The sequence below is a fragment of the Drosophila gunungcola genome, unplaced genomic scaffold (genome assembly GCF_025200985.1).
Source record: "Drosophila gunungcola strain Sukarami unplaced genomic scaffold, Dgunungcola_SK_2 000001F, whole genome shotgun sequence".
NCBI lineage: Eukaryota > Metazoa > Arthropoda > Insecta > Diptera > Drosophilidae > Drosophila > Drosophila gunungcola.
Window position 1 is genome coordinate 13,264,348 of NW_026453197.1, and position 24,643 is coordinate 13,288,990.

General features: G+C 40.6%; 3 protein-coding genes across 3 annotated transcripts in view; 1 reads left to right on the forward strand and 2 right to left on the reverse strand.

Moving 5' to 3' along the window:
• Positions 1–690: 690 nt before the first annotated feature.
• Positions 691–1,842, reverse strand: LOC128263392 (uncharacterized). Its single transcript, XM_052998424.1, has 3 exons — positions 1,672–1,842; positions 1,296–1,603; positions 691–1,236 (listed from the first exon to the last, which is right to left on the reverse strand). Exons 1-3 carry the CDS (start codon positions 1,742–1,744, stop codon positions 1,147–1,149), a joined length of 471 nt encoding a protein of 156 aa, XP_052854384.1. The 5' UTR covers positions 1,745–1,842; the 3' UTR covers positions 691–1,146.
• A 68-nt stretch (positions 1,843–1,910) lies between these two features.
• LOC128263374 (uncharacterized) lies at positions 1,911–5,479 on the forward strand. Its single transcript, XM_052998401.1, has 7 exons — positions 1,911–2,078; positions 2,220–2,341; positions 2,897–3,109; positions 3,165–3,648; positions 3,706–4,527; positions 4,601–5,010; positions 5,069–5,479. The coding sequence occupies exons 1-7, from the start codon at positions 1,976–1,978 to the stop codon at positions 5,396–5,398; spliced, it is 2,484 nt and encodes an 827-aa protein (XP_052854361.1). The 5' UTR covers positions 1,911–1,975; the 3' UTR covers positions 5,399–5,479.
• Positions 5,480–5,854: 375 nt separating this feature from the next.
• Positions 5,855–24,643, reverse strand: part of LOC128263372 (tyrosine-protein phosphatase Lar) — a 122,887-nt gene continuing 104,098 nt past the window's right edge. The window contains 11 exon segments of the mRNA XM_052998399.1: positions 5,855–7,812; positions 7,884–8,189; positions 8,253–8,363; positions 8,763–11,756; positions 11,758–12,105; positions 12,651–12,790; positions 18,950–19,246; positions 21,489–21,625; positions 21,709–21,859; positions 23,040–23,232; positions 24,350–24,450. Of these exon segments, the coding sequence (XP_052854359.1) occupies positions 7,744–7,812; positions 7,884–8,189; positions 8,253–8,363; positions 8,763–11,756; positions 11,758–12,105; positions 12,651–12,790; positions 18,950–19,246; positions 21,489–21,625; positions 21,709–21,859; positions 23,040–23,232; positions 24,350–24,450 (4,847 nt within the window). The 3' untranslated portion in view covers positions 5,855–7,743.

The following is a 24,643-nucleotide window of genomic DNA, read 5'->3' on the forward strand; positions in this document are numbered from 1 at the left end:
AGGATGGTCGAGCTGCGCAAAGTCTGGCTGAGCCACATGAGCATTGAGGAGCCATCGGATAGGCCACAGCTTTGCCCGCTGCACTTCATCGTTCTGTACGAGCACAGTGTTAAGAGCTTCCCAAAACATGACACCGATCAAATTCTGGATGAGAGTTACAAGGATGCCCGAAACAAGAAGCGCCTGCGAGAATTCAGGTGCTCCGTTCAAGGCTGCAAAACCTTTCTGCCGATGGGCAGCCTAAAGATCAGTCCCTTGATGTTGTTCTCGAAGTGTCCCAAGGGATCTGCCCTGAGAAGGAAGACGAGGTGACCCTCCCCGAGCGGAAGACATACAGTACCAACCGCTGCCTCGTTCCGGACTGCCTGATAACCTTCAAGGACGTCACCAGAACTTTCCGGCTTCATAAGCTCCCCGACTCCGAGGATGACGCTAACATGTGGCCACACAACACCCAGGTGAAAATTCCCAGGGAGTTCTGGCGCATCTTTCGCATCTGCAGTCTCCACTTCGATTACGATTGTTTTCAGGGATCCAGGGTGAGAAAGGGCGTCAAGCCCTCGCTCAATCTGAGGCCTCTCTTGTTGGGAACGTTAAACGAAAGTGAGTGGATAGCCAGGAGGCTTAGGAAACTGCCGTCCCGGTTTCCGAGGGCAGTAAAAAATAGCTTATAAGAAATAAATGTTAAAATTTTCAAAAGTATTGTTATGAACACTGAAAAGTGATATCTGATTTGAATATTTTTGGTTATATTATGGGTAATTTTTCTTATTACGTATCTGTCACATTATCCATTAATATTACAAATATGTATACCTTATAACTTGAGTTTGACTAAATGTTGGGTGGAGTGCAAAAACAGCGAGTGCTTACAGTATCTGAATTGCAATTTGTAAAAAAAGATGATTTATATATTACTTAAAAACTAATTGATAGTTTTGGCGGGAAAGTGTTTACTTAAAACCTAATTTTCTAACCTTGTTCCAAAATATTCTAAGATGATGTAAAGATTAAACAAATATTTATAAAAAGGAGGGCATTTAGATATTATACTTTAAAAGCTGGTAAGGGGAGGTAAAAAAAGAATCTTACTTAACGCCAGAACTATGTTGGAAAGATGAACTGCCAATGCTGGCGAGCCTGGGGCTACTGCTTTCCCGCCTCGTTCGCGGAAGATCCGTCTTCGTTATGTGGATAGCCGGCGTCCAAAAAGAGATTGCGATCCGATTTGTTTGACTGTAATGGAACGGGGGCTTGGATTAGAGCTGATGGTGTTGGAAGGTGGGCTCGCATACCTCTCGGTACTTTTGCAGGTAGATGGACAGTGGCTCCACGTAGTTGTCGAATCCCAGATTGCTGAAGGCCACCAGCAGGTCGTCCCCGTTGACCGTCTTGCGATTCTCGGCCACGCTGCGTTCGATGGCCTCGCTGCTGATGAAGGATATGAACTCGGAGACGCACTCCTGGATGCACTCCCGCGCGTCCTTGGCAATCTTGCCGTTCTGCGGCACCGGAACCTTCATGATCTTGATGATGTTGCAGATGGGCAGGAAGCGGTCCTGTTCCCGCAGCATAATCCCTCCATCCTGTTTGTCCGATTCGTCTGCGGAGGGGGTGAAATCAGAGTAATTTGTATGCAAATTTCCGGTGCGTAGTTGAATTCCCACTCACCACCGGAGGCCTCGTCCTCCTCCTTGACCAGCATGTCGTTCAGATACTGCTGCGAGTCCTCGCTATTGCTCATATCTTAAGATTTGCGCTGATTTCCTCAAAGGATTCGGTTTTGTTTACTTCACTGTTTTTTTTTTTGCCTTTTACTGTTAGTGGTGGTGGCTTCGCTCGCCTATCGATATGTGTACTTTAAGCGATAGTCGCTTCGCGGGGTCCGGCAACGCTGTCAACTATCGATAGCCAAATAGATCAGCGAACGGATCGCAGCGGTATATTTGTTGCATGCATCCTCAAAAACGGAGAAATGCGCGTGGATCTCGCTTTGGTCAAGGAGGAAATGGAAGTGGATGAGGTCAAGTTGCAGCCGCAGGACGATTTGCAGGACAGTGCCATCGACATTCTAAGCGGTAAGCTTGCAATTTGCTCTCCGCTCACATGGGTATGTGTGAGTGTGTGTGTGCAGCTGGGTGCGCAAGTATGGGTGTCGCTGTTCTATTACGCACTATACCGTTAACTTTTAATTTGTACTAATTTTCGCAAAACTACAGCATGTGATACGTTGAAAATCCTTGAAGAAGGTTCCAACATGATAACCTTGCCGGTCAGGGACCGCCCGGAATCGGAGGACGAGCGCAGATTCATCGCCAGCCTCGGACTCGATCCGCAACAGGTAAATATAACCTAAAAAGCACGCCCACACAAGAGCGAGGAGGATCGGTATAATTTCGAGATAAGTTTTTGATTCTGACGAATGGGTGATTCTGAAAATTGAGACCTCTATGTACATATGTACAAATTGTTTATAATCATTTCACCACTTTTGCTCAATCAAATCCTTCTCAATCGCGTTCTTCTATATGTTTACATACGCAGTTCTATAAAAATACGATTAGATAGGAGGGAATATTCAAAGTTGTAAAAGATTATTGCAAATAAATGTGTAAATCAAGATGTTTTTTTATACGACTGCAAGGAAAGGGAATTCAAAAAGAGGGTAACAATTGTTGCTATTACTTATGAACTAGATATTAAAAGAAACAAGTATTAAAGTCAAGTATATGATAGGTAACTAAAACCATATTGTTAAAATTCCTGATAATTATTTTATAAATTTCTTTTGGGTTGGTTATTTTTAATTCATAATTTAAAATTTAAAACTAACTATATTAAGCAAACTTGTACAGATCAAAAATAGTTTAGATTTTGCCTTTCATTACAATTACAGGTCTCTTTGGAGGAGAACAAAACGCCAAAAAAGTGCCACATTTGTCACTACGTGCTTGAAAATCAATTTGAGATCTCGGGCCACCAAGTCAATCATGAAATGAACCGGCATTTCTGTCGCCTGGGATGTGGCATTTGGCTGGACACCCTAGAGCAAATCCTCGAGCACGAATATCGCCAGCACTCACAGCCAGGACATGTTTTCTGCTGTAGGGTAAGCTATTATGACTATAATTATTTTTATAAAGGTACTAAAAAGCTATTTTCAGGTCTGTGATTACTTGGCCAGGGACGCGGATTGTCTGGCCAGCCATATGCAAAGGCACATTTATGTGTATCGTTTTGTTTGTGCCATTTGTCGTCGTCACTTTGAGTCCTACCAGAGCCTTAATCAGCATTGGAAGGACGACCAGTACGTCTGCGGGCAGGTGCAGTACATGGCGGGATTAGCCTACAAGGCAGAGCTAGTGGCAGTCAGTACACCAGTTTCTGCAGAGTCGCTGTGCGATGTACAAATCAAAGGGGAGTCGCTCAGTTCCGAGGACGGAGTACGAAAGCTATTTGAAAAGAATCCTTCAATCAGCGTTAAACTCGAACCGGAGGACGAGGAAATTCCAAAAGTTAGCATTAAGGAGGAACCTGAGGAGCAGTCCTACAATAATGGTACTAACTGGACAACCATACCCACTCCGCTCAGGAGCAAGCTGCGCTTGCCTGCTTTAAGCTCCAACAAATTCCAGACGGATTTAAAAAGTAAGCATTTTCAAATTTAATTTGATATTTGTATTTATCAATATTCCTTTTTGGCAGGTGTGAATTGGAATGATCGGCCAACTTCAAATGTTACGCCCTTAAACGAGACAAATTCTCTCTCAGTGATGGCTGACAACAGAAGGGTTCTGCAGAATCCTAGTCAAGACACGGTGGCACTAAGAAAGACGCCCATCGCAGCAAATATACTGAAAGTATTGCCCAGCAACTGCATGGTCATTAAGTTGCCGGTAAACACAAAAATCTTCAAGATGCCAGATCCAGCTTCGGCTGCCTTTAAGCTTTCAGCCCAAGCTCCAGCTGCCTTAAAGGAATCCCTTACAATTGGTGTAAGTGGGGTGGAAAAGTCAACCAGTGCCCTTAAGATTCCGCAGGCCATAAGTATAACCAAAGTTAGTTCGATGGATGCATCCATTCCCACTCCTGTTTCTGTGCTGCCGGCACAGACCCACAATCGGTCCTGCTTCCTCAGTGACGCGTTCAACAAATCGGAAAGCAGGCCCGAATCTATGAAGATCATTTCAGAAATTCGCAATAAAATTCGTTCTATAGAAAAGACGTTGCCTCTGCCGGGAACAGTGCTGCAAACTTCCAAGATCAAGGAGGCTGCCCCAGTGCCACCTCCATCGATTGCTTCCGTGGAGGCACCAAAGCCCGTTGAACTGATTATCAGTCCAATGTCTTTAATTGTGGCGAAGGAGCTGCAGGCCAAGCATCCACTTTATCGTTTTATGTGGACTTGTCCGCAATGCAAGCGATCTTTTGAGAAGCTCTGTGCACTTCGTACTCACTGCACTACAAAGCATGATTTAAGCCAGGAAAAGTTCAACAGTCTGAAACTGATCTTAATGCCATACAAAAGTAAGTTGTGGGAAATATTGAAAAAAATATATATATAAATATATTCTTATCTTTCAAATTTTCTTTTTCTTAGTACTCTCACAGGATTCATTGGAAACGCTTGTAGAATCTAAGCTAGAAATACCAGAACATGCTCCAGTCCTTGAAAATGTTGATAAATTGCCATTTCTGCCAAATGGTATTGCTCCCCTTACAGATCAGGCATCCGCACTTTTAAATATTTGTGATGATTTATTAGCTCCAAAGAAAACCAATGATAAATCAACTGGCTCAAGGAAGAAGAATCAATCGAAAGGCACAGAGTACCAGTGCACAGAGTGCTCCAAAGTATTTACCACTTTTGGAGCCCTACGCATCCACAAGTCAATTCACACGGGGGAGTTGCCGCATAAGTGCAACTATTGTGATAAGCGCTTTCGAACTCCTGGGCAGGTGCGAGTGCACCACCGTCGTCACACCGGCGAGAAACCCTTTAAATGCAAGGTAAGCATTTGAAACTAACACATAAACACAATTATATAATTTTTATTTCGCCTTGCAGGTCTGTTCATTGGATTTTACTCACCGGGAAACTCTAATTTCTCATCTGTCGCGTCATATTGGGATGAAGCGTTATAAATGCTATGGATGCGATAAATACTTTGTAGTTGTCAGCGGATTACGTGCCCATCGACGCCTCCGGCCGGACACCTGCGGCCAGGTCAAATTTACAGCGCGAGCCCACGGCCCCCGGGTAAGGGTCATCAGGGGGGAGGTGGTTTTCGAACATCACCCAGAACACAATGGCTACCTACGCAGTGAGGATCCGCTCAACATTTTGTCACAGCGCAATCAGACGGACTCATCCCCAGCAGAAGTTGCTAGCGTCTAAACAAATTGTTATGCTTGATTTATTGACCATTATTATCATTACTTTATTAATTGTTTAATCATTAGAATGGCCCAACAATGATATATTTTGTATTTTTTGAAAATACGATCAGAATTAAATTACGTAAAGGTTAGGGATATTGATCCATAAGACACACTTATTATCATGAATAATCGCTGATTTCTAAGAATTCATTTATGTTTGAACAAAGCCCACGCACATCTAAATAAAACTGTTTACAAGAAGACACTGACTAATGTGATGTTTATAAAATTTTCAGAGCATCTCTTATCAGTCAACTAAATAATCTGGAAGAATTGCCCTCTTTGTATATTTTCCATGTTTCCATGTTTCAAAATTACGGCTCCGAGTTGCGTAGCTCTTATGAACTGCCGTCAATAGTGATATAAATGTTGGTCGCATATAAATGTCGGCAATAAATAAAATCAGCGCTAGTTGTTTGTATTTCATCTTTTATTATTTCTTGTCATTTGATTTTTCAGTTTTTTGAAAATGATATATTATTTGTATGGAATTTTAAACATAATATGTTACTCTTACTCATACATTAATGCGAAATACATACGCTCATCTTTTGCTTGATATTATAATCATTATAATGTTTGCTTGTCGTCTGTGTTATTATGTTACCTTTAAAAATGTTATATCTTTCTATTGGGTAAAACATATAAAACAATTTTTATTTTAACAAAATTTGACAAGCCGACAAATTTGTGTAATATACAATATACTCGTACTTTTCAATTGATTTATATGTTATGGTTTAATACGATTGCAACACTTTGCGGGGTTACCTTTATCTAGACATCTATTGTTGCTAGCTCTATAGTTTAATTTTGTATCTCTCGTTTAATTCCAAACATGCCCAGCCGGCCAACATCGCCGCAAAATTTACTACTTCCTAACACTTCCGATCCAATTGGCTGGGGCAACGCGCTAAAGTTGTTATAACAAATACTTTTATTCCATATAAATATTTAGTTTACATATGACTATTGTTGTTTAACATGTGTTTCAGCTATTAATTTAGTGTTTGCTTTTACGCTTTTGCTTGCTAACTTGTTTGTTATATATTTATATATATATTTATGCATAAATACGAGGCCGAATTTAAACGTTCTGCAAAACAGCTTATCAGTTATATACATTATTATGTACCTTAAGACCTATTGCCAATGTCTCCTATAATCGTTATTTAATGGTATTTATGGTAAAAATTATATGCTACAGTACATATCTACAGTTATCATTCTAATCTGATCGCTTGGTTATTATCTATGCCTTTCATACACCTTAGGTACAATAATTGTTTAGCTTTTCGATCTAAATTACACATACAAGTACATACGTGGCTAGCTTGGGCATCTGGGTATCGACTGTGGTATATACAGGAATGTACTGGGGAACTGAACAAAAATTCGTGGGAATGAGGTTAAAGTTTTAATAAGCTGCTTAGCTGGAAGTTACGTCCGCGACTCTTATCCTTTAAAAAAAATTAGAACTTAGAAAGTAGAACTGTTAGCTGCCAAGATCAGTCCTTCAAGTTCGTCATCTTGTTTGGGGGAGATCAAAACTTAAGTCGTGTTTGAAAACTTAATTTAGAAACTAGCTGCCCTATTTAATATGCACTATGCAAGACTTTTGACTAATTGCACGGATTGTTTATACTGGTTTCCAATAACCTAGGCATAAAAACTGATTAACATAGCTGTATTTGATTGATTGTGTTTATAATATATATGTATATTGGAGATTGGATTTACATAGCTGCCAATTCGCCAGAAGATCGCGATTTAATTCAACTGGCCGGCCTCCTGCTACTTGCGACCCCAACCTTCCGTTCGAGATTCGATTTAGGCGTTAAGACTAATAGCTACCAAGTCCTTAGTTCAAATATGTATCGGTTTCCAGTGGTCCGCCCCATCTATGGCCATTCTGGCGGCAGTTCCACGAACAACAAGTTGATTGACTTCCTCCGTCGTTTAGCGAGCAAACACACACGCGATGCACATATAGAAGTGTACATATATGGGCTGATATATCAATTTCTGATAATTAAACGTGTAACAGTCTTTTTTAGTTTACATTCTTATTAAAATCAAACGCAGTGAAAGACCGACGAGGCCCCGAAAGTATCGTAATGGTAACATATTCTGCGGGCGGGGAGGTGCGCTTATCAACTAAACATATCCACGTATATAAGTATGGGCGTATTAAGTAAGTGTGGGCAGTAGCTGGCTATAATACTTGAGAGTTATGATATCCGTGTATATCGTAAATGCGTATTATGCGTAGAGTTCGAAATAAGTATGCATCTAGAGCTCTCAGTTCGCATAGTTGTCGAATGAGCCCAAGTACTCCAATGCAGCGCGATAGCAGAAGTGGTATTGATCCTATCGTAGTGGAAAAAGAAAAAATTATTAAATATTTACAAACATTAAAAGTGGGCGATGCCAAAACTCACCTCGGTTTGCACCATAGCCGGTCGCTGGGAGCGCAGAATGCGCACCGTCTGGAAGACATCCAGGACTCCCTCGTACTGCATCCGCTCGAGCACGATGCTCAGGGTGATGAAGACACCCGATCGCCCCACGCCCGCCGAACAGTGCACGGTGATGGGTCCATCCTGGCCAAACTGCTCCTTGGTCTTGTGCACCTGTCCGATGAAGTCGATGAAGCCCTCGCCCGACTTGGGCACCCCCTGCTCCGGCCAATCGATGAACTGGAACTGCCGCACTGTGCGCGAGGAGCCATCTCGAGCATCAGTGACCTAAGCACATAGAATATTTAATTAGTTTTGGGCTTAACCTCATTGTGTTTGCTGTGAGCTCACCTTGAATTCACGCAGCTTGTACTGCGGCATGTTGTACTCGGCAATGGGATCCACCACATAATACTGATAGCGCACAGATCGCTCATGAGGCCAGTACTGAAAGCATTTCTCCTGCGAAAGAAAAGCAGCGGTTGTAATGAAGCTGAGCTTAGAGATCCCTTCTTTTTCTACAGTAAGTGTATGCTTTTGAAGAAATTACCCCAAGTTACTATGCAGAGAAAAAATAGCTAAGCTAATATATATTTTATATAGAAAGATACTAAAACTTTTTTTTAAGTTTGCGGATTCTTTTCTTTCAATGCTCATATCTTTATAAATTGATTTAATTTATATATAGAGTATAAATTAAAAAAAATAAATTGTTTTTAATTTCAAAGGTACAGGCTGGGGTAATCCCCCGTAAATGAAGATACTATAGCCTTACCTATATACCTATAAATGAAATATATTAAATCAATCCCAATTTGTACATGAACCGTACAAGTAAAGGAGGAGTAGGAGATGGCTTACCCTGCCCATTTCCTTGAGCTTGGTCAGCATGACCACAATGGTGGAGTTGTGCTCCCAGAGCATGCGCCAGAAGTCCTCGGCGGCATCCTGGACGGGACCCTGGGCGGCGATGTAGGCGGAGCGGTAGCGATAGCCGTCGATGAAGCTGGCGTTGACATAGTCGCTGCCCTCGATGCCATGGATGGGGGTGAGGAAGACGCGACTCGACTCGTACGGCAAAATGTGAACCAGGCGGTTCTTATGCTTGTTGCACGGCAGATTGGCCGTCACGAACTTGGACGAGTCCATCTTGACGTTGGACAGCTTCTTGAACTCCACCTCCATGCCGGAGATGCTCTCACCGGGCTCCGTGATCAGTAGCTTCTGCAGGTGCGTATGCAGATTGCGGGCCGGCACCTCCGTCAGGCCGCAGATGATGGCCTCCAGGATGGCGTCATGGATGAAGATGTACTGGTCCTCCGTCTGCACCATATAGTTGCGCTGCGCCCGCAGGCATGTCACATGCCCATAGATATCGATGATCTTCTCGTGCTTCATGCGCTCCAGCATCGAATCGATCACAATGTAGCAACCGGTGCGACCCACTCCCGCCGAGCAGTGAACGATCACGGGTCCCGATTCCGGCGGCGTGAGGGCGCGACAGCGTCGCAGGAACTGCAGGAACGGAGCCGGATGATCGGGCACACCGTGATCCGGCCAGGCGGTGAACTGCAGCTGCTTGATCTCGCGGCGATCGTTGAATCCCTGCCGGCACAGCTGGAACGTTCGAATGCTGTACGTGGCCAGCTCCTGTGTCTCCGTGATGGTCACAAAGATCTGGCCGTACGTCTCCGTGCCGCGCGTCGGCCAGTACTGGTCGCACTTGATGCGCGTCCGCTCCTCCAGCCGCGTCATCATCACAATGGTGGCCGTCTTCAGCTCCCAGCACATGCGCCAGAAGTCCACGAACGTCTCCTGCAGCGGTCCCTGGGTGGCCACGTACGCATTGTGCTTCCGATAGCCGTCGCAGTAGTTGGCATTGATGTAGTCCGACCCGGCCACGCCCTCCGCCGGCGGCAGCTGCACCCGCGAGTGATCGTAGGCGGTCACATTGGCATAGCGATTCTTCGACTTGTTGTGCTCCATGTTGGAGTTGTCCCACGTGAACTGCTGTCCCGGCTCGATGCTCTCGTACTCCTGCGAGAATTTCTGATTGTCGTTCGACTTCAGCCGTTCGATGTGGTTGGCAAACTCCGAAATGGGTATGGGCGGGTGTGAGATCATTCCGGGCGTCTGGAAGTTCAGGCGCCGCATATCCACGGGATCGCTGGGCGTGGGTCCCGCACCCAAGTCGGCGGCCATCAGTGGACGTGTGACTGCTGCCTGATCGGGCGTCTTGCACGGCTGGCGACGTCGCTTGACCACACACAGGACGATCAGGGCAGTGGACACGATGAAGGTGGACACCATGAGGAGCAGCACCAGCCACATGATCTCGGGCTCGTCCTTGTTGCGATTGACCGACACCTCCGGCTCCGACGGCCAGTTGGGATCGGGTCGGTGGGGCCGTTCGCCCGGCGGCGCCTCCCTCATGTCCAGCGAAAGAAACTCGGAGAAGGGACTGGAGGTATAGAGATGCTTCTGCGGCGTGTCCACCACGGCCCGCACAAAGATGCGGTAGCGCTTCTCCCGCTCCAGCTTGCGGTTCGTAAAGTTATGATAGTCATCGCCTGATCCCAAATGGAAAGTGAACGGTATCGAACGCTGCGGGAACTTGGCTGCAATATAGGGTGCATTGGGACGCTCTGGCTTATTCCGTCCCGGCAGCAGATCATCGGTGAGGAACTGATCGGGAATCTTGTGCAGATTGGACTTGTCCTCCGGCACCACCACCAGATAGTAGTGCGAGATGGGTCCATACTCCTCGGAGGCCTGCGGCAGTATCACCAGAATCTCTTCGCCAGTGACCACGCCGTAGAAATCCGGCTTGACCATGGGCTGCGGTGCGGCCATTTGGGTGGTGACCGTGATTTTGGTGGGCGGACGATAGGAATAGTCTGACGGGATGGCACTCACATTCACATTGTACGTGGTAAATGGGCTCAGCTCGTTGATCGTGTGCGTCTTCACATAGTGCTTGAGGATGATCTCGCGCTTGGGCACGATCTGAGTCTGCGAGAAGCCCTGCGAGTCCACAAACACCTTCATGGCATCGAAGCTGATCTTGTAGTTGACGGGCGTGAGGCGGATGGGTGGCGACCAGCTGAGGGTCATCGAATGGGTGCTGACATCGTGGGCGCGCAGATTGAGGGGCACATCCTCCGGCTTGATGCGCACCGTTACCTTCTCGCTAAGACGTCCCAGTCCGTTCTTGAATCGCGCCGCAATGGCCACGGCATATTGGGCAAACTTCTCGAGATTCACCAGATCGGCGGATTCCGTGAGTCCCACCGTTTTCGTCTGCCAATCGTCCAGATCCTCCACAGCCGTCATGGTGTAGAATATCTTGTAGCCCAGCAGTTTGCCACGACTGGTGACCGGTTCCCACCAGATCTCCGCCGTCTGTTCGGATGTGGCCTCCGCCTGCAGGGACATCGGTGCCCGTCCCATATCCCGCTCCGTCTCCACAATCAACTTCTCGCTAAAGGGTCCCGCGCCCTGTTTGGTATACGCCCTCACCCGGAATATGTACTCGGTGTTCTCCTCCAGATTCGTGAACACCGCCTTGCGAAGCGTCATATTTCGCTCGGACCCAAGTCCATGATCGATTTTCTTGTGGAACTGCACGTCATAGCGGGTGATCAGGCCATTGCGGTGCTCCCTGGTCGGTGGATCCCAGGTCACGCACAGCACATCGGGAGTTTGGAAGCGGATGGTGATGTTGGCGGGCGGTCCACCGGGTGTTCCCTCCGGCGTTTGGAATATTTTCACCGTCTCCTGGCCAATACCGATATGATTGCTGCCCGCCACCCGGAATTCGTACTCCACGCCACGTTCCAAATTGTCGAAGCGTTTTCTTCGTCATCTGCGGTCCCGACAGCATCTCCTCCTTGAGCGACTGATCCTTGACGCCCCAGCGCAGTCGATAGCCACGCAGTTCACCATACGTCTGCGCCGGACGCTCCCACTCCAGTTCGATGGACACGATCGGCTCCCGCTCCATGATCTTCAGACTCACCGTGGGCCGGACGGGCACGCCACCCGGCGTTTTCACCACTATCGCCGCACTGCGGTCGCCGTCGCCCTTGCGCGTCAATGCCGCCACCTGGATGGAGTACTTGGTGTCCGGCTGCAGACCCGTCACATTGAACTCCAGCGTGTCCACCACATCGAACTTGAAGGGTTCGTTGAGGAATCCCTTGCCCTGGTCGGAAAAATCATTTGATCAAAAATCATCAATCATACTTTCAAAACCAAAGCATACAATAAATCAGGTTTGTTGATTAGTGGAAATTTATGAAAACCCATTTAATTTAGACCTATTAAATCAGTTATTGAATATAGTTTTAAAAAAATTTGTAGTTTATAATAAAAAGTGATTTAAATAAACTTTGATAATGAAAACCAAAATTAAAATCAAATAAAATTAATTTAATAATTACTTAACTAATCACTTTAATTTAAAGTTTATTTAATTAGTTGATAAATTCCAATTCAGTCATCAATATAAAACAGGTGTCTTTACTAAATTTGGGTTATGGAATATGCAATTATTTTGAAGCTCTTCAATCTGATACACCTTTTTGAAATAGCTTTTTAGTTTTAGGGATTAACAAGATCCCCTTTTTGAAAATAGCTTTTAGTAGTTTCCAAATATATCTGTTTTTATAATAAAGAAATTAGAGTGTCGAATATCTTCGTAATTAAATAGATGTTTTCCTTTTCCGGTTAAGAGCCCTGCCAACTCACCTCGTCGCGCAATTCCTGGGCATGTATGTGATAGCCACGGATGATGCCATTGCGGTCCTTTTCGAGTGGTGGCTTCCAACTGACATGGATCGATGTGGAGTTCAAGGGCGTGGCCTTAACATCTTGCGGATCGCCGGGCACTAAAGGCGACGACGAAGATAAACGAGATTAGAGGGGTGGTACTCACAGGGGCGAAAACAACTGGAGTTTCGTATTATAAAGGTAGCTTAACTTAACACTAACTTACTTAACGATGTATTACATGTTTTTAAATCTTAAGTATACAGACAGAAAACTAGGCAACTAGTTCTAAGTGCTTAGACCCTAGGAGTAGAGTAATACATATATAGAAGAGTATATATGTTGGTAGTACAGAACCAGAACAAACCTAGTTCCAAGTCAATGCCATCACCACATCACAGACAAAAACAGATTCAAATCAAAAATAAATGTGAAGGAACCGAACAACAAAGTGCTGCTTAGGTGCTATATAGGTATGTAGTTGGTATATGGAAGGGGTTGCTCAATTGGTGCTCAAATTAATTAATAGGAGGTGCAGTTTATACCTTGCTATAGTAAAATAGTATAGTATAGACCAGTACTTAAGGAGTATGGTGACAAAAAAGTACACAAAAAAGTTTGGCTATCGTAAAACACTTTGATTTCGATGTCCATCTCGTTTCACTTAGCAAAAATCAAACATGTAAGCATTCAAAAATTTGTTACTTGGTTGTGTGCAAAAAACATACATTGGTAAATCAAAAATTAGTTTATATATATATATATTTTCTAAACACGTATGCTGCTTTTTCAAGAGCATCAAAAATCCTTGCCGACCTCTTAAATGTTTTGGTGAGATTTTCAAAAAATGTCGAAATAGAGAAACATATCAAAAAACAAAAGAGATTTGATTCTTTTAGTTATTGGTCGATATTTTACGACCAATTCAAAAATATATTGTGGGAAAAAGAGTATAGGTATAGAAACAGAGATGTAAATTATAGTATAGTATAGATAGTATGTTGCTATAGGGCATTCTTAAACATAATACATAGTCAACCATTAAATATACTCACTCTTTTTCTCTAAATAGTTTTAAAATGTTTTATTTGTATTATATATATGTAAACCACCATCCATTAAAGGTTGCGTTCAAAAATCAAATTTCGCAATAATTTCGTATTCACATCAAAAAAGTTTCAAAAAGATTTTGGTTTATGTTTTTTTGTTTTTTTGGTTTTTTTTTTTGTTTTTTCCATTTTGATTTGCATTCAAAAAAAGGTGCACGAAACAGAGCAATTGGTGCAAGGTGCGAGTGGCCAAGCAAAGTTATTTGATTTTGTTTTTATAGTATGTGAAAAAAGATATAAAATATAGGTATTTAGTTTACAGTATACAGTTCCAAAAAGGGTTACTAGTGCACAAAAATAGTTAAAATCCAGAAAAGGAAAGTTGAACAACTAAAGATGGAAAAGATGATACAAAATCTACATATTTGTTGGCACACCGCTTTGATACTGTACAGTGTTGTTGATATTTTTAATAACACTTTAAATTTATTTATACAATTATGTGGTAGTTTGTAGATCTAGAACACCCAATTAAAATAAACTAAAATTTATTTAATATTTATTAGTCTAAATGCTATAAGTAACTTACCTAAATTTATTTATAGATCTTAGGAATACCTTATAAGACATTTTAATTATTTACTAACTAATTAGTCTGGTTGGTCAATGAATTTATAAAGTGCTTAACAGCTCTCCAATATTAACTAATACATTTTTGTTAAATTTTGTAGTAAGAAACTCATTAATCGTAGGTCAGGCGATGTGGGAAACTTGTAAAGCGCTGGAGATGAATTTATTTTATAATTTCTTACATATAGCCATATAGCACTCATTTTTTAGACAGCGATTCGCTGCCTGGACGTTCCTTGCATTCAATCATTGCGTTTGGGTTCATTAAAAATGTTAAATAAATGCATAATACAAATTATTCAAATGCAACTGACGGCTCAAAAATGTTAAATTATGCTTCATTAGTGTCCTGCAGCTTGGCAGCTGCTCATCTGGTTAACTTTTGCAGCCGAAAGCAGATGGAAGGGGTCAAATGCTGTATTTTTGTCTCATATTTTTTGTCGCCGCACCTCCATTCACACCAGGTGAGATACCTATGCACACAAACACACAAAAACACACACACACACACATCAGTGCACTAAAAATATAAAATAATTAAAATGCTACCGTAGAAGTGTTCTCTATTTTATATTTCTTTTTTTTTTTTTTTTATTCGCAGTGCTTCTTTTTCTGTGCTGAATGGAACAAACGAAGCAAGGAGCGCGTGCTAAGCTTCCAATGCTCGAGGTGCTCATTTTTTAACTTTTTTCTTTTTATTATTTTTGTGTATGTTTTATTTTTCGGTGTATATAAAACGTGAGCAGGACGTGTGCGAGAGTGCGACTGTCTGTGTGCACAAAGGGGAATCTGCTTGCCAAACGAATCTCCCGGACTCCCAGGCTGGGGCGGATTGAAAAGCAAGTGCCCAGCTTTAGACAGGTGGAATGCATTTGCGTTTGTGCTGTGCCAGCTAACAAGCGCATCACATCATAACGAAATACGCTCGCAACATACGAAACACAAAAATTAGTAGAAAAAGGAACGGAAAGAAATAATAATGCAGTCGAGTGTGTCGACCGTTGAATACCCAGTACTTTCTAAAAAGTCATTGCATACTTATACAACGAACGAAAGTAAGATCGTTGTTTTGCTTCAATAGATATCTAAAACTCGGTATGTGGGTGCAAGATATAGGTTTTATCTTTAGGCTAGAACTCCATTTCTTACAAGATTTAGATGCTACAGAATTTTGAGGTTTGCAAATAGATCAATGTGATCATTTAGAAATAAAGACGACTGAAATTACATTTTTACTTTACTTTTGTTTTGATAAGAATGTTTGTTGGTGGCAATCAAAAATATATACTTGAAACGTTCTCTTTGTCTTTGTTAAATACTTTTAACAAACACAACACACCTAATCATCCTTCCTGGTACTGAGTATAGTATAATAAAAATTAGTATAAAAAGAAAATGATAAAATGGCAAATCGAGTTGCATGTACAGAGAGTACTACCTTGTGCTGACCCTTTAATACTGGTCCAGATGCTTCTACTGCAGCTTGTGAGCCGCTGGCTACAAGTGTGACAGGAGGAAACTGAAGGTAGGTGAGTTCGGTTTGAGATATGTGGCCGTTTGCCTCTGGTTATGCCAAATTGAGTACAATTAAAACGAAATTCAAGTCAGTCACAGATAGCTCAATGGCAGTGCGGTGCTCAGGTGCTGTTCTTGCTGCTGCTAGGTCATACACAGAGAGAAAATATACACCCCGACAATATGCGATAATTATGTCTTTTGATTTTGAGGATATAAAATATCTTATTCTTTTTAGCGATTTGTGTGATTTTAGTTTACTAAGGGTTAACGATAGAAATACCTGGCAATTTTATATTTTACTTTTTAAACTCATATTCGTCCTTTTTTATATTAATATTGTGTTATATAATGTTGTGATTAACCCATATCAATTATAGCTGTTTAAGGCATATTTTCCGAGCTTTAGTATTTTGAGATCCATATATAAATATACCAACTGATGATATTTTTTCTCTGTGCAGCCCTGCATGTGATTGTAGTAAACGTTCTGCAAAAAACATTCACTCATTTACGTGTCTTTCTGATTGACATTGTGTGAGTGCCTGTGCATAAGGTGCGGTGCTATCGGTGCTATCGGTGCTATCGGTGCTGCAGACTTAATGCTAAGCTTATTATACCATCTAGAGTGAGCTAAAAGATGCCAGGAGCGTGTCACAAAGAGACAGAGCGAGTGAGACGTACACTAAGGTGCTTAACAATAAGTACATTTAATTTACAGTGCTTAGCCGAAATAAAATGAAGTGAATGGGCCACCACACTCAGATGGTGTTGAGCTCTTAAAACACACAAATTGAGTAGGTACTTTATAAGGAAAACTGTTTTCTGTTGAACAAGCAAGTAAACAGCTAACAAGCAAATGAAGGAAGGTTAAGACATCGTGTGTATATATGTATATGGGTTTCTTTTGTTGAATGATATCCATGAGGTGAGTACGAAAATATAAATCACTTTAAAATAAATCATTTGACTGAGTCAAATATAAAACAAAAACTCAATTTAATATTGTAAAATGCAGTTAGGTGAGGATATATCCCAATTAATAAGGTTTAACTTAAGTTATGTATCTGTGAAATGAAAATACTGATCAGTTATTCACGGCGACAAAACCATTTTCAATCGGACAAAAACGCTACAGGGGAGGGACCGCAATGAAAAGTGCAAATATGCAAATGTGTTAACTGTGCAAACATGCAGGTGATTGCAAATAAAACTTAATAAAATGGGTCAACAACACAAAATATACAAAATTATGTGCGTAAATAAAAAAAAATTCGGTTAATTTTGTGCAGAAATCAATTTAAGGATTTGTCATTTGCTGTGCTCGGCTTCGTTATTTGCATAGCAGTAAACAAAAAACAAAAATCTATTTAAAAACGTGCGACAGTGCGGGTTGTATATGAGGCATTCGTGTTCGAGGTGGGATGTGTGGAGCTTCACTGGTGACAAAAGTGCAAAAACCGTGTGCCAAAAACCAAACAGATAGGGTAAGGTAAGTGCTGCAGCTGGGTGGGGGGGCTCAAAAATTATAGCACACCGAGCTTTTGTAAACGTTATTAAGTATGTATGCATTTATGTAAATATCACACATGTAGATGTATTGGCAAAAAGTATGTTTGCAGGTGGGCGCGCAACTGAGGAAAAAAAAAAAATAATAAATAAATAGAGCGAAACATTTTGCGCTATTTGCCCTGGGTAAGCATTTGAAATCCAAATAAAAATGTGCGGGAAATTTATTGGGTTCAGGAACGGGGTTATTATGGTTATTGCCCCTGTTTAGGTCGGAATGGGTATGTTTACATTTATAATTGCATACATTTAATTATGCAAATAATTAAATAAAATATATTTAATGCAAACAACCTAAAATCAAATTTGTGTATTAGTTTTGGGAATTTAGATTGTTGTTGTTGTATAGGTTGTGCTTACAAAAACTATATGAAAAGGCCAAAAATACAAAAAGATTACATTGAGTTCATGGCGTTTTTTTTTTTTTGGTGCTATACAAATTACCACAAACAATTGATGCATTATATTCAAAAATATTTGTTTATAAAATTGTATTCTTTATTTATATTTAGAGATATATCTTGGTTTTGTGCATTTCTCGAGACGATTGCGAGTCAAGAAGTAAAAAGAACAAAAATATTTTTGCTTGCATATAGTACACAATACATAGGAGTTCTTCTAAAAAGAGATATTTCATTTTTCATAAGAGATTTTGTGCAAAAAAGTAGTCAAAAATTGCGCCAAAAAATATGCAATTTCATAGTGCCAATGAGAAAATTTTGTATACGCTTTAAAATTTCATTTTACAAACGAATTTTTGTAACTAATAATGTAACATAAGTTATAAAGTAAAATATAACTATAATTAAAAAAAATATATGGTAGGTGGTAAGAGAGTTCAAATATCTTTCTCTTAACATTAAAAACCCATAATCAACGGATCCCTAGCGATCCCAAATAGGAATAACTATTCTTTATGAAATATGAAGAGAATATCAGACCAGTTGAAAAAGAAGAGACAACAGATAAGATATAAGATCAAACTGTTAGCAGCCTGGGAGGCATATAAATATTCACTTTTAATTGTAATATTAACAATTGAAATTTGCAAAAAAAATAGGATTGATCTGACCTCGGAAGTACTTTTAATTTTGAAATTATAATGTTTAACTAAACTACAAATGAAAATATTAGCTGTTTTCAAAAGGCTTTTTTTTCAGCTAATTGGTTATGCATTTAAGTAAATGAAATTTGGTTGACAAAAAATATATATATATATATATTGAAATCTCGATATATATCAGATAACGCTCCATAGTGCTTAGCCGCTCCTGTGGTGAATGCTCCCGATATCAAAATTCAAAAATTGTACAAAATACGTTCGATTAGTTTCAGGTTGGTATCTTTTATTTTTCTGGGGATTGGTAACGAGATAAGAAAATAAATGACTAAAACATAACTTAGGATGAGTGTAAAATGAAGAAGTAAAATAGTAAGTAAGTAAGTAAATAATAGGGTAAACGAAAAATGTTGATAGGACTTACGCATAGGTAAGATCGTTATGGGCATACATACCATCCTCTTGGGTGCGCAAAATGATGGGATGAGATCGCGGCCCATCGCCGACGGATGTGCCGGCGAGCACCCAGATTTTGTACTCTGTCCAGCGCTTCAGCTCGTCCAGCACAATGCTGGTCATATTGAGGGTCATTGTGGTGGCCTCGTCGTCTTCGCGACCCACCTCCACGAAGAAGACCTTATAGTAAATGATGCGACCGTTCGAACGCTCGACGGGCGGCGGCAGCCAGTTCAGCGATATCGTCGTCGAGCTGCTGGCTATGGCGGTGATATTTCGTGGCGGAGCACCTGGTACTAATTACATAGATGGGAACGGAACGTATTTGTGTGTGCATTGATTTTTTTTTTTTTTTTTTTTTTTTTGGTTTGGTTTTTTTTTGTTGTTGTTGTTGATGCATAGCCATGGTTTTTGGATATGAAAGAGAGTTGGATTGTTTTTTTTTTTTTTCATAGCGTTCAGCAATTAGCGCAGAGAATACAAAAAATTTCAAACCAAAATTAAATGGATAACATGAAACGAAAAAGCCATAAAAGCAAAATAATATTAAAATCAAATCGAATAACATGGTTTATATAGGCATAAAAATATATCAAAATAAATTCAAATATCAAGACATAGATCCAATGGTTTATGCAAATAATGTTGACTCCTTTTTGCGTTCGTCAATAATTTGTGCATATTTTTTGGTAACGACTTTTTGAGCTGAAAATTTTTTCCAACTATCTACTGGGTGGAGAAGCATGCTTAGCTTAGAAAAAAAACGATAACAAAAAAGGTTAACTACTACACATTCACACAACATTTACATACACACGAAATGGCATTCATTTGCATAAACCATGGGAATTGGGCAAACTTTAATACATATAGAGACGAATTGAAATTAATAAACTACAAAACTGAATGATACTGAAAGTGCGTAAAATATTAAAGGCAGACTAGCGCTGTGTTACAAATTGAACTTAACAATAAAAGTGGTCTATCTAAATGGGAATGCAAACTAATTAGGAAACTAGGAATTTTCACTAAATTAAGCAGACAATGCAAACTCTTAACTAAAAACAGTTTCAAAATAACTTTGTGGCTTGTCTTTATTGCAAACGTCTGAGCCACAGACAACCAACCATCTACATTTTAATTATGCGAATATGGAAAACGTGCAAATATGGAAACCAAAAGTGATATTTATGCCACTGCCATGAACTTTGCACTTCCGGCATTTGTCTTCGCGCCGGTCTATTAAAATATCATTCAAAATCAATTTTCTAGACACTGATGCAGACAAAGACAGAGACAGAGGCAGAGAAAGAGTGAGAAAAGTTAAGGAATTTTCGGTTTTTGGTTTTGTGGTCTCAGTGCTTTTGGTGCAGAGTGCAGTGTGCAAAGTGCATTAGGAATTTTAGCACTTAAATAGTGGTCTAAAGTTGGAAATTGTTTGGGCATAATTTACATGATTTAACACTCACAGAGCCACAAATGATAAATGCAATATAATCGAGCATTGCAAAACACATCAATTCAAATATTCATTCCGTAATAGTTAAGTTTTTTTTTTCCCCCTTTATATTTTGCATTACATTGTCGTGCAATTTGCTTTTGAACTCAAACTAAAAAGGTGTTCTTGGTTTGGAAATGTTGTTTGGTTGCGTTTGATGTTTATGGTTTAATCCTGTGTGTGATGTGAATTGTGGACTGATAGCTATTGTTCAGTGAGTTTTGGTCTGTAATTGGATTAGTCGAACAGATTGCAACGCAACATTTAGTACAAAGTATTGAAAATAATTTAGATTTTTGAATTACATATAAATATGAACGGATTCATTTGATTTTGAGGTAGTATACTATAAAATTTACATTTACAGTACATTTAATGCATTCTGCAATCTGTTAAACTCTAGTTTATAAATATATTTAATATGTATTATTTTTGTACTGCTAAGTGTCTTATTTGCTATGTATGTAAAAGTATATTTATGTGTAAGCTATGTATATATTCGTCTGTAGTCAGTGTAATTAACTAACTAATAGAAAGTTTTTCTATTTCAATAATAGAATATATAAACTAAGCAACTAAAGCTTAAGGCTAACTTGCAAGGAACCAGAACAATCACAAGTCAAACAATATAGATATATATATATATGTAGGAATAGTTATGTATAGTTAAGAAGTGGGTAAGTGCATAAAATTCACTGCACACCGGGAGCACACATCCGATATCAATTATTCATAACATTCACTCACACTTTACCTGTTTCCACGAAGGCACAACTCAATGAAATGTAATCTCGCACTCAGACACTTTTATGGTTTGGGTTACTGAATAATCAACTACATGTTTATAGACACATGTTCATGTATCAGGGTTAATATATCATATATATATATATATATATATATAGTATATAGTATATGTGAATTTGTATTAAAATCAATCAGTTTTTCGTTGTACTTAAGCCTATGGAAACTTGTACGACTACGGCTTTTTGAGCTAACTTAAAGAGTTATGGATTTCAGCGGCGGATTGGCCAACTTACCATATTGCTTGGTGCGAACCGGAATTTGCGGAGTGGTGGCCCCCTCGCCTCGTTGTGACCTTGCCGCCAGCCAGATATAGTAGAGCGTATCGGGATACAGGCCATCCAGAGTATATGCCTCCGAGTTCGAAATGCGCCTGTACAAAAAAAAAAAAAAAATGAAATGTTTAGTTTCGAATTTGGGAAATCTTGGGGGAGGAGGTACACTCCAGAAACTCACTTGTGATGGACCAGATTGGCGTATGTGTCATTCCAGTAGAGCTCGTAATGAACGATATTCTCGCTGGAATGCGTCGGCTTGGTCCATTGCAGTGTGACTGCGGTCTCACCGATATCGGTTGCCCGGAAATTGCTCGGTTGCGATGGCACACCTTTGTAGACATATCCGTATTTCATATTCCATTTTTCGCAGGTTTCGCAAGTTTGGGGTTTTTGGGGTTGTGTTTTTGCCGGTTGGGAATTGCATTTGGTTTTCGGTTTGGTAATAATGAAACGGAAATTACGGAAATTAAATAAAATACAAACAAATCAATGTGGGCATTTGTATTGTTCGTATGCCGATGGATCCAGCCGATAGCGATTGCGTTTCGGTTGCCAATTCAGAATGCTGCATGATATTGATGAGGTGACACACGCACAGCAATCGCTGCATCAGCATTTTGAATTCATATTTGGTTTTTGCATGAAATTGATTGAGATGTGCCCATCTAGTCAGCCATTCCATTCCCCATTTCATCAATGTTTGAATTTTTTAGCGCTAACCACAACAACCAGATGGGAAAACCCGGAGAGAGAGAATGATTATCAATTTTCCAATTATTTTTGCTCCCCAGGGAAACCGAAGAAGAACCTGTCATCGCTTTGAAGTTTTTACGGTATAATGCATATCAACCGAAAACATTTTTCGGCGGTTGCCTGCCAAGTGGTTGTGTTAGTTATTGGCTTAAAGAGCTATACCAAACAGTTCAATTGGTTAAAGCCATTTTGGCCGCAAAATAAGAGTCACGTCTGACCCAAATGTATGTGGACATTTTGTAGTTTACATAACCCCAAGTAATAAGTCTGCGCAGTTCAAAGTTGAGTCCCTGTTTGCTTAGTTATTGTTGCAGCTTAAGCTGCTTAAGATGGCCACAATGGCAGCAAGTCAGCTGTCTACTGGCCGGCCACGCCCGCCACTTAAGAGCCTAAAATACACTCGGTTAAATGCATTTGCATCCAATATCGAATATCCAATGCAATGATTTCCAGCAAGTTAATGAATAACTGCCGGACATGCCCACAAGTGCAGTCGAAGTTTATATTTGTGTGTTATGTTTTGTGTGTCGCAGGGAGATAAATATTTCATTGAACGGACACACGTTTCGCCAGACATTTTGTATTATAATTAAATAATTGGTGTGATCTATGTGGGGCCGATTGAGTTGAGCAATTAAATTGCAAAATGTGACCAATTCAAAATGCAACGTGTGCGTGTGCGTGTGCGTGTGCTTGTGGCCATACATAGATGGGCCTAATTGCAGCTGATTGCCCAATCAATTTGGCTTAGCTTACCTTGCTGGGCCTTCACTTGGACCGGCGTGGACATGGGACCGGCTCCCATCGAGGTGTAGGCCTGAACCCGGACCGTGTAGATGGCATGGGGCGTCAGCTCCGAAACTGTGGTCAGCTCGCTATTGTCGACCATCTGTGAGTTCCAAGAGGCCTCCGGTTGATTCGAATTGGTCGTGTAGTACACCTTGTAGCCCTGTTTTCACCGACACAAAGAGCAAATTGAGTTGGTTAAGTCATACGAAAATTGTTGGCACAGCTCCTTATTCAAATATTATATAAATGGTAAAGGGCAAGACAAGTCAATAAAACAGAAAACTAAATTTGATTTGGCTTTGTTTTATGACAAGTTACCAAAGCACTTTATGACTTCATTTATGTACTCTTATAAGTAAAACGTGGTAAAGAATTTGTAAAGTTCTAATTTTAATTTTGGCCTAATTTAATGAACTGTTATAAATTGGTAAGAAAAATGAGGCAAGGTTTATAACTTTTTGAAATAAAAATAAATACGAATAAAAATTGTGAAAAATGGGCCTTGGATTTAGTAAAAGTAAAGAAAATAGAATTTAGAAGTACCATATATGTATATTTTGGTTGTTCATACAAATATCTTTAATAAAAGACTATGGTTTATTATAAAATAGTGTATCTGTTTTATATAACTAAACAAAATATTTACAACTTTCAATATCCGAAAATGACTTTAACATAAAAAATTGTATTTGAAATTCGTTATACTTTTTTTTGCAGTTATATGATTTTCCTTATTTGTTATTAATAAAACCAGTCTTGTTGGATGTAGTAACTCTACCTTTTGGTAAGAATATAGATTCAGAATGTACTTTTAAGTCACATTTGTACTGGCTTAAATCAGAGCTGCAATATGAAGGCTATTTGAAATCTGAAAACCAAATCCGATTTTCAGCTTTCATTAACTGATAAACCGAAAATGATATATTGCTGCTGGCCGGAGCCAGAGATTTGTGAGCCCATAAGGATTTTGGCCCCGGCAAACTTGGCCTGCCCCGCCGGCGACCACAACGATTGCCGACCCGGAATTGAGACCTGTGGACAGGTGTCTAGCATTTGCATACGAACGTTGGCCATCGTTGGCCATCGTTTTGGCCATCGTGCCCGAAACATGGCTAAAGGCATTTTGCCAATTTCCCCTTCGACTGACGTGACAAAGTGCGTTGGTTGGGCTCCGGTTTTTGGGGGACTCCGGGCTTCGGGTATCGGCTACCCGGTCTCTCTGTGTCCGGAGTCCGGATCTTATCGTTTAATATGCGCACTTGATGCTAGGTACTTACGGTCACTTGTCCATTGGGCGTCTCTGGTGGTTCCCAAGTAATAACCATGGTGGACGAGCTCAGCGTGCGCACTTGAACATTACGTGGTGCACTTTCCATTTCTGCAGGCAAAGAGGTAAAGAGGGTAAATGGATAATATTAGCATTGTCTTGGCAAAAGGGGTCGGCTAGTTGGGTTGGCCACTTGCACAGTAGAGATTTGGCTGCCTAAACGAATTTCGAAAATGTATTGCTCTAATGAAGAATCATTTGTTACCGGTCTAGAGATTCCAGACAATTGGGGTTATTATGACCG

Bases quoted from the DNA above. Each gene is read 5' to 3' on its own strand.
- LOC128263392 (XM_052998424.1), bottom strand. From the start codon at position 1,744: ATGAGCAATAGCGAGGACTCGCAGCAGTATCTGAACGACATGCTGGTC. The intron at 1,604-1,671 runs GTGAGTGGGAAT...CCCCCTCCGCAG, and splicing joins GGAGGACGAGGCCTCCGGTG to ACGAATCGGACAAACAGGAT. The intron at 1,237-1,295 runs GTATGCGAGCCC...GTTCCATTACAG, and splicing joins ACCTGCAAAAGTACCGAGAG to TCAAACAAATCGGATCGCAA.
- LOC128263374 (XM_052998401.1), top strand. From the start codon at position 1,976: ATGCGCGTGGATCTCGCTTTGGTCAAGGAGGAAATGGAAGTGGATGAG. The intron at 3,110-3,164 runs GTAAGCTATTAT...AGCTATTTTCAG, and splicing joins GACATGTTTTCTGCTGTAGG to GTCTGTGATTACTTGGCCAG. The intron at 3,649-3,705 runs GTAAGCATTTTC...CCTTTTTGGCAG, and splicing joins ATTCCAGACGGATTTAAAAA to GTGTGAATTGGAATGATCGG.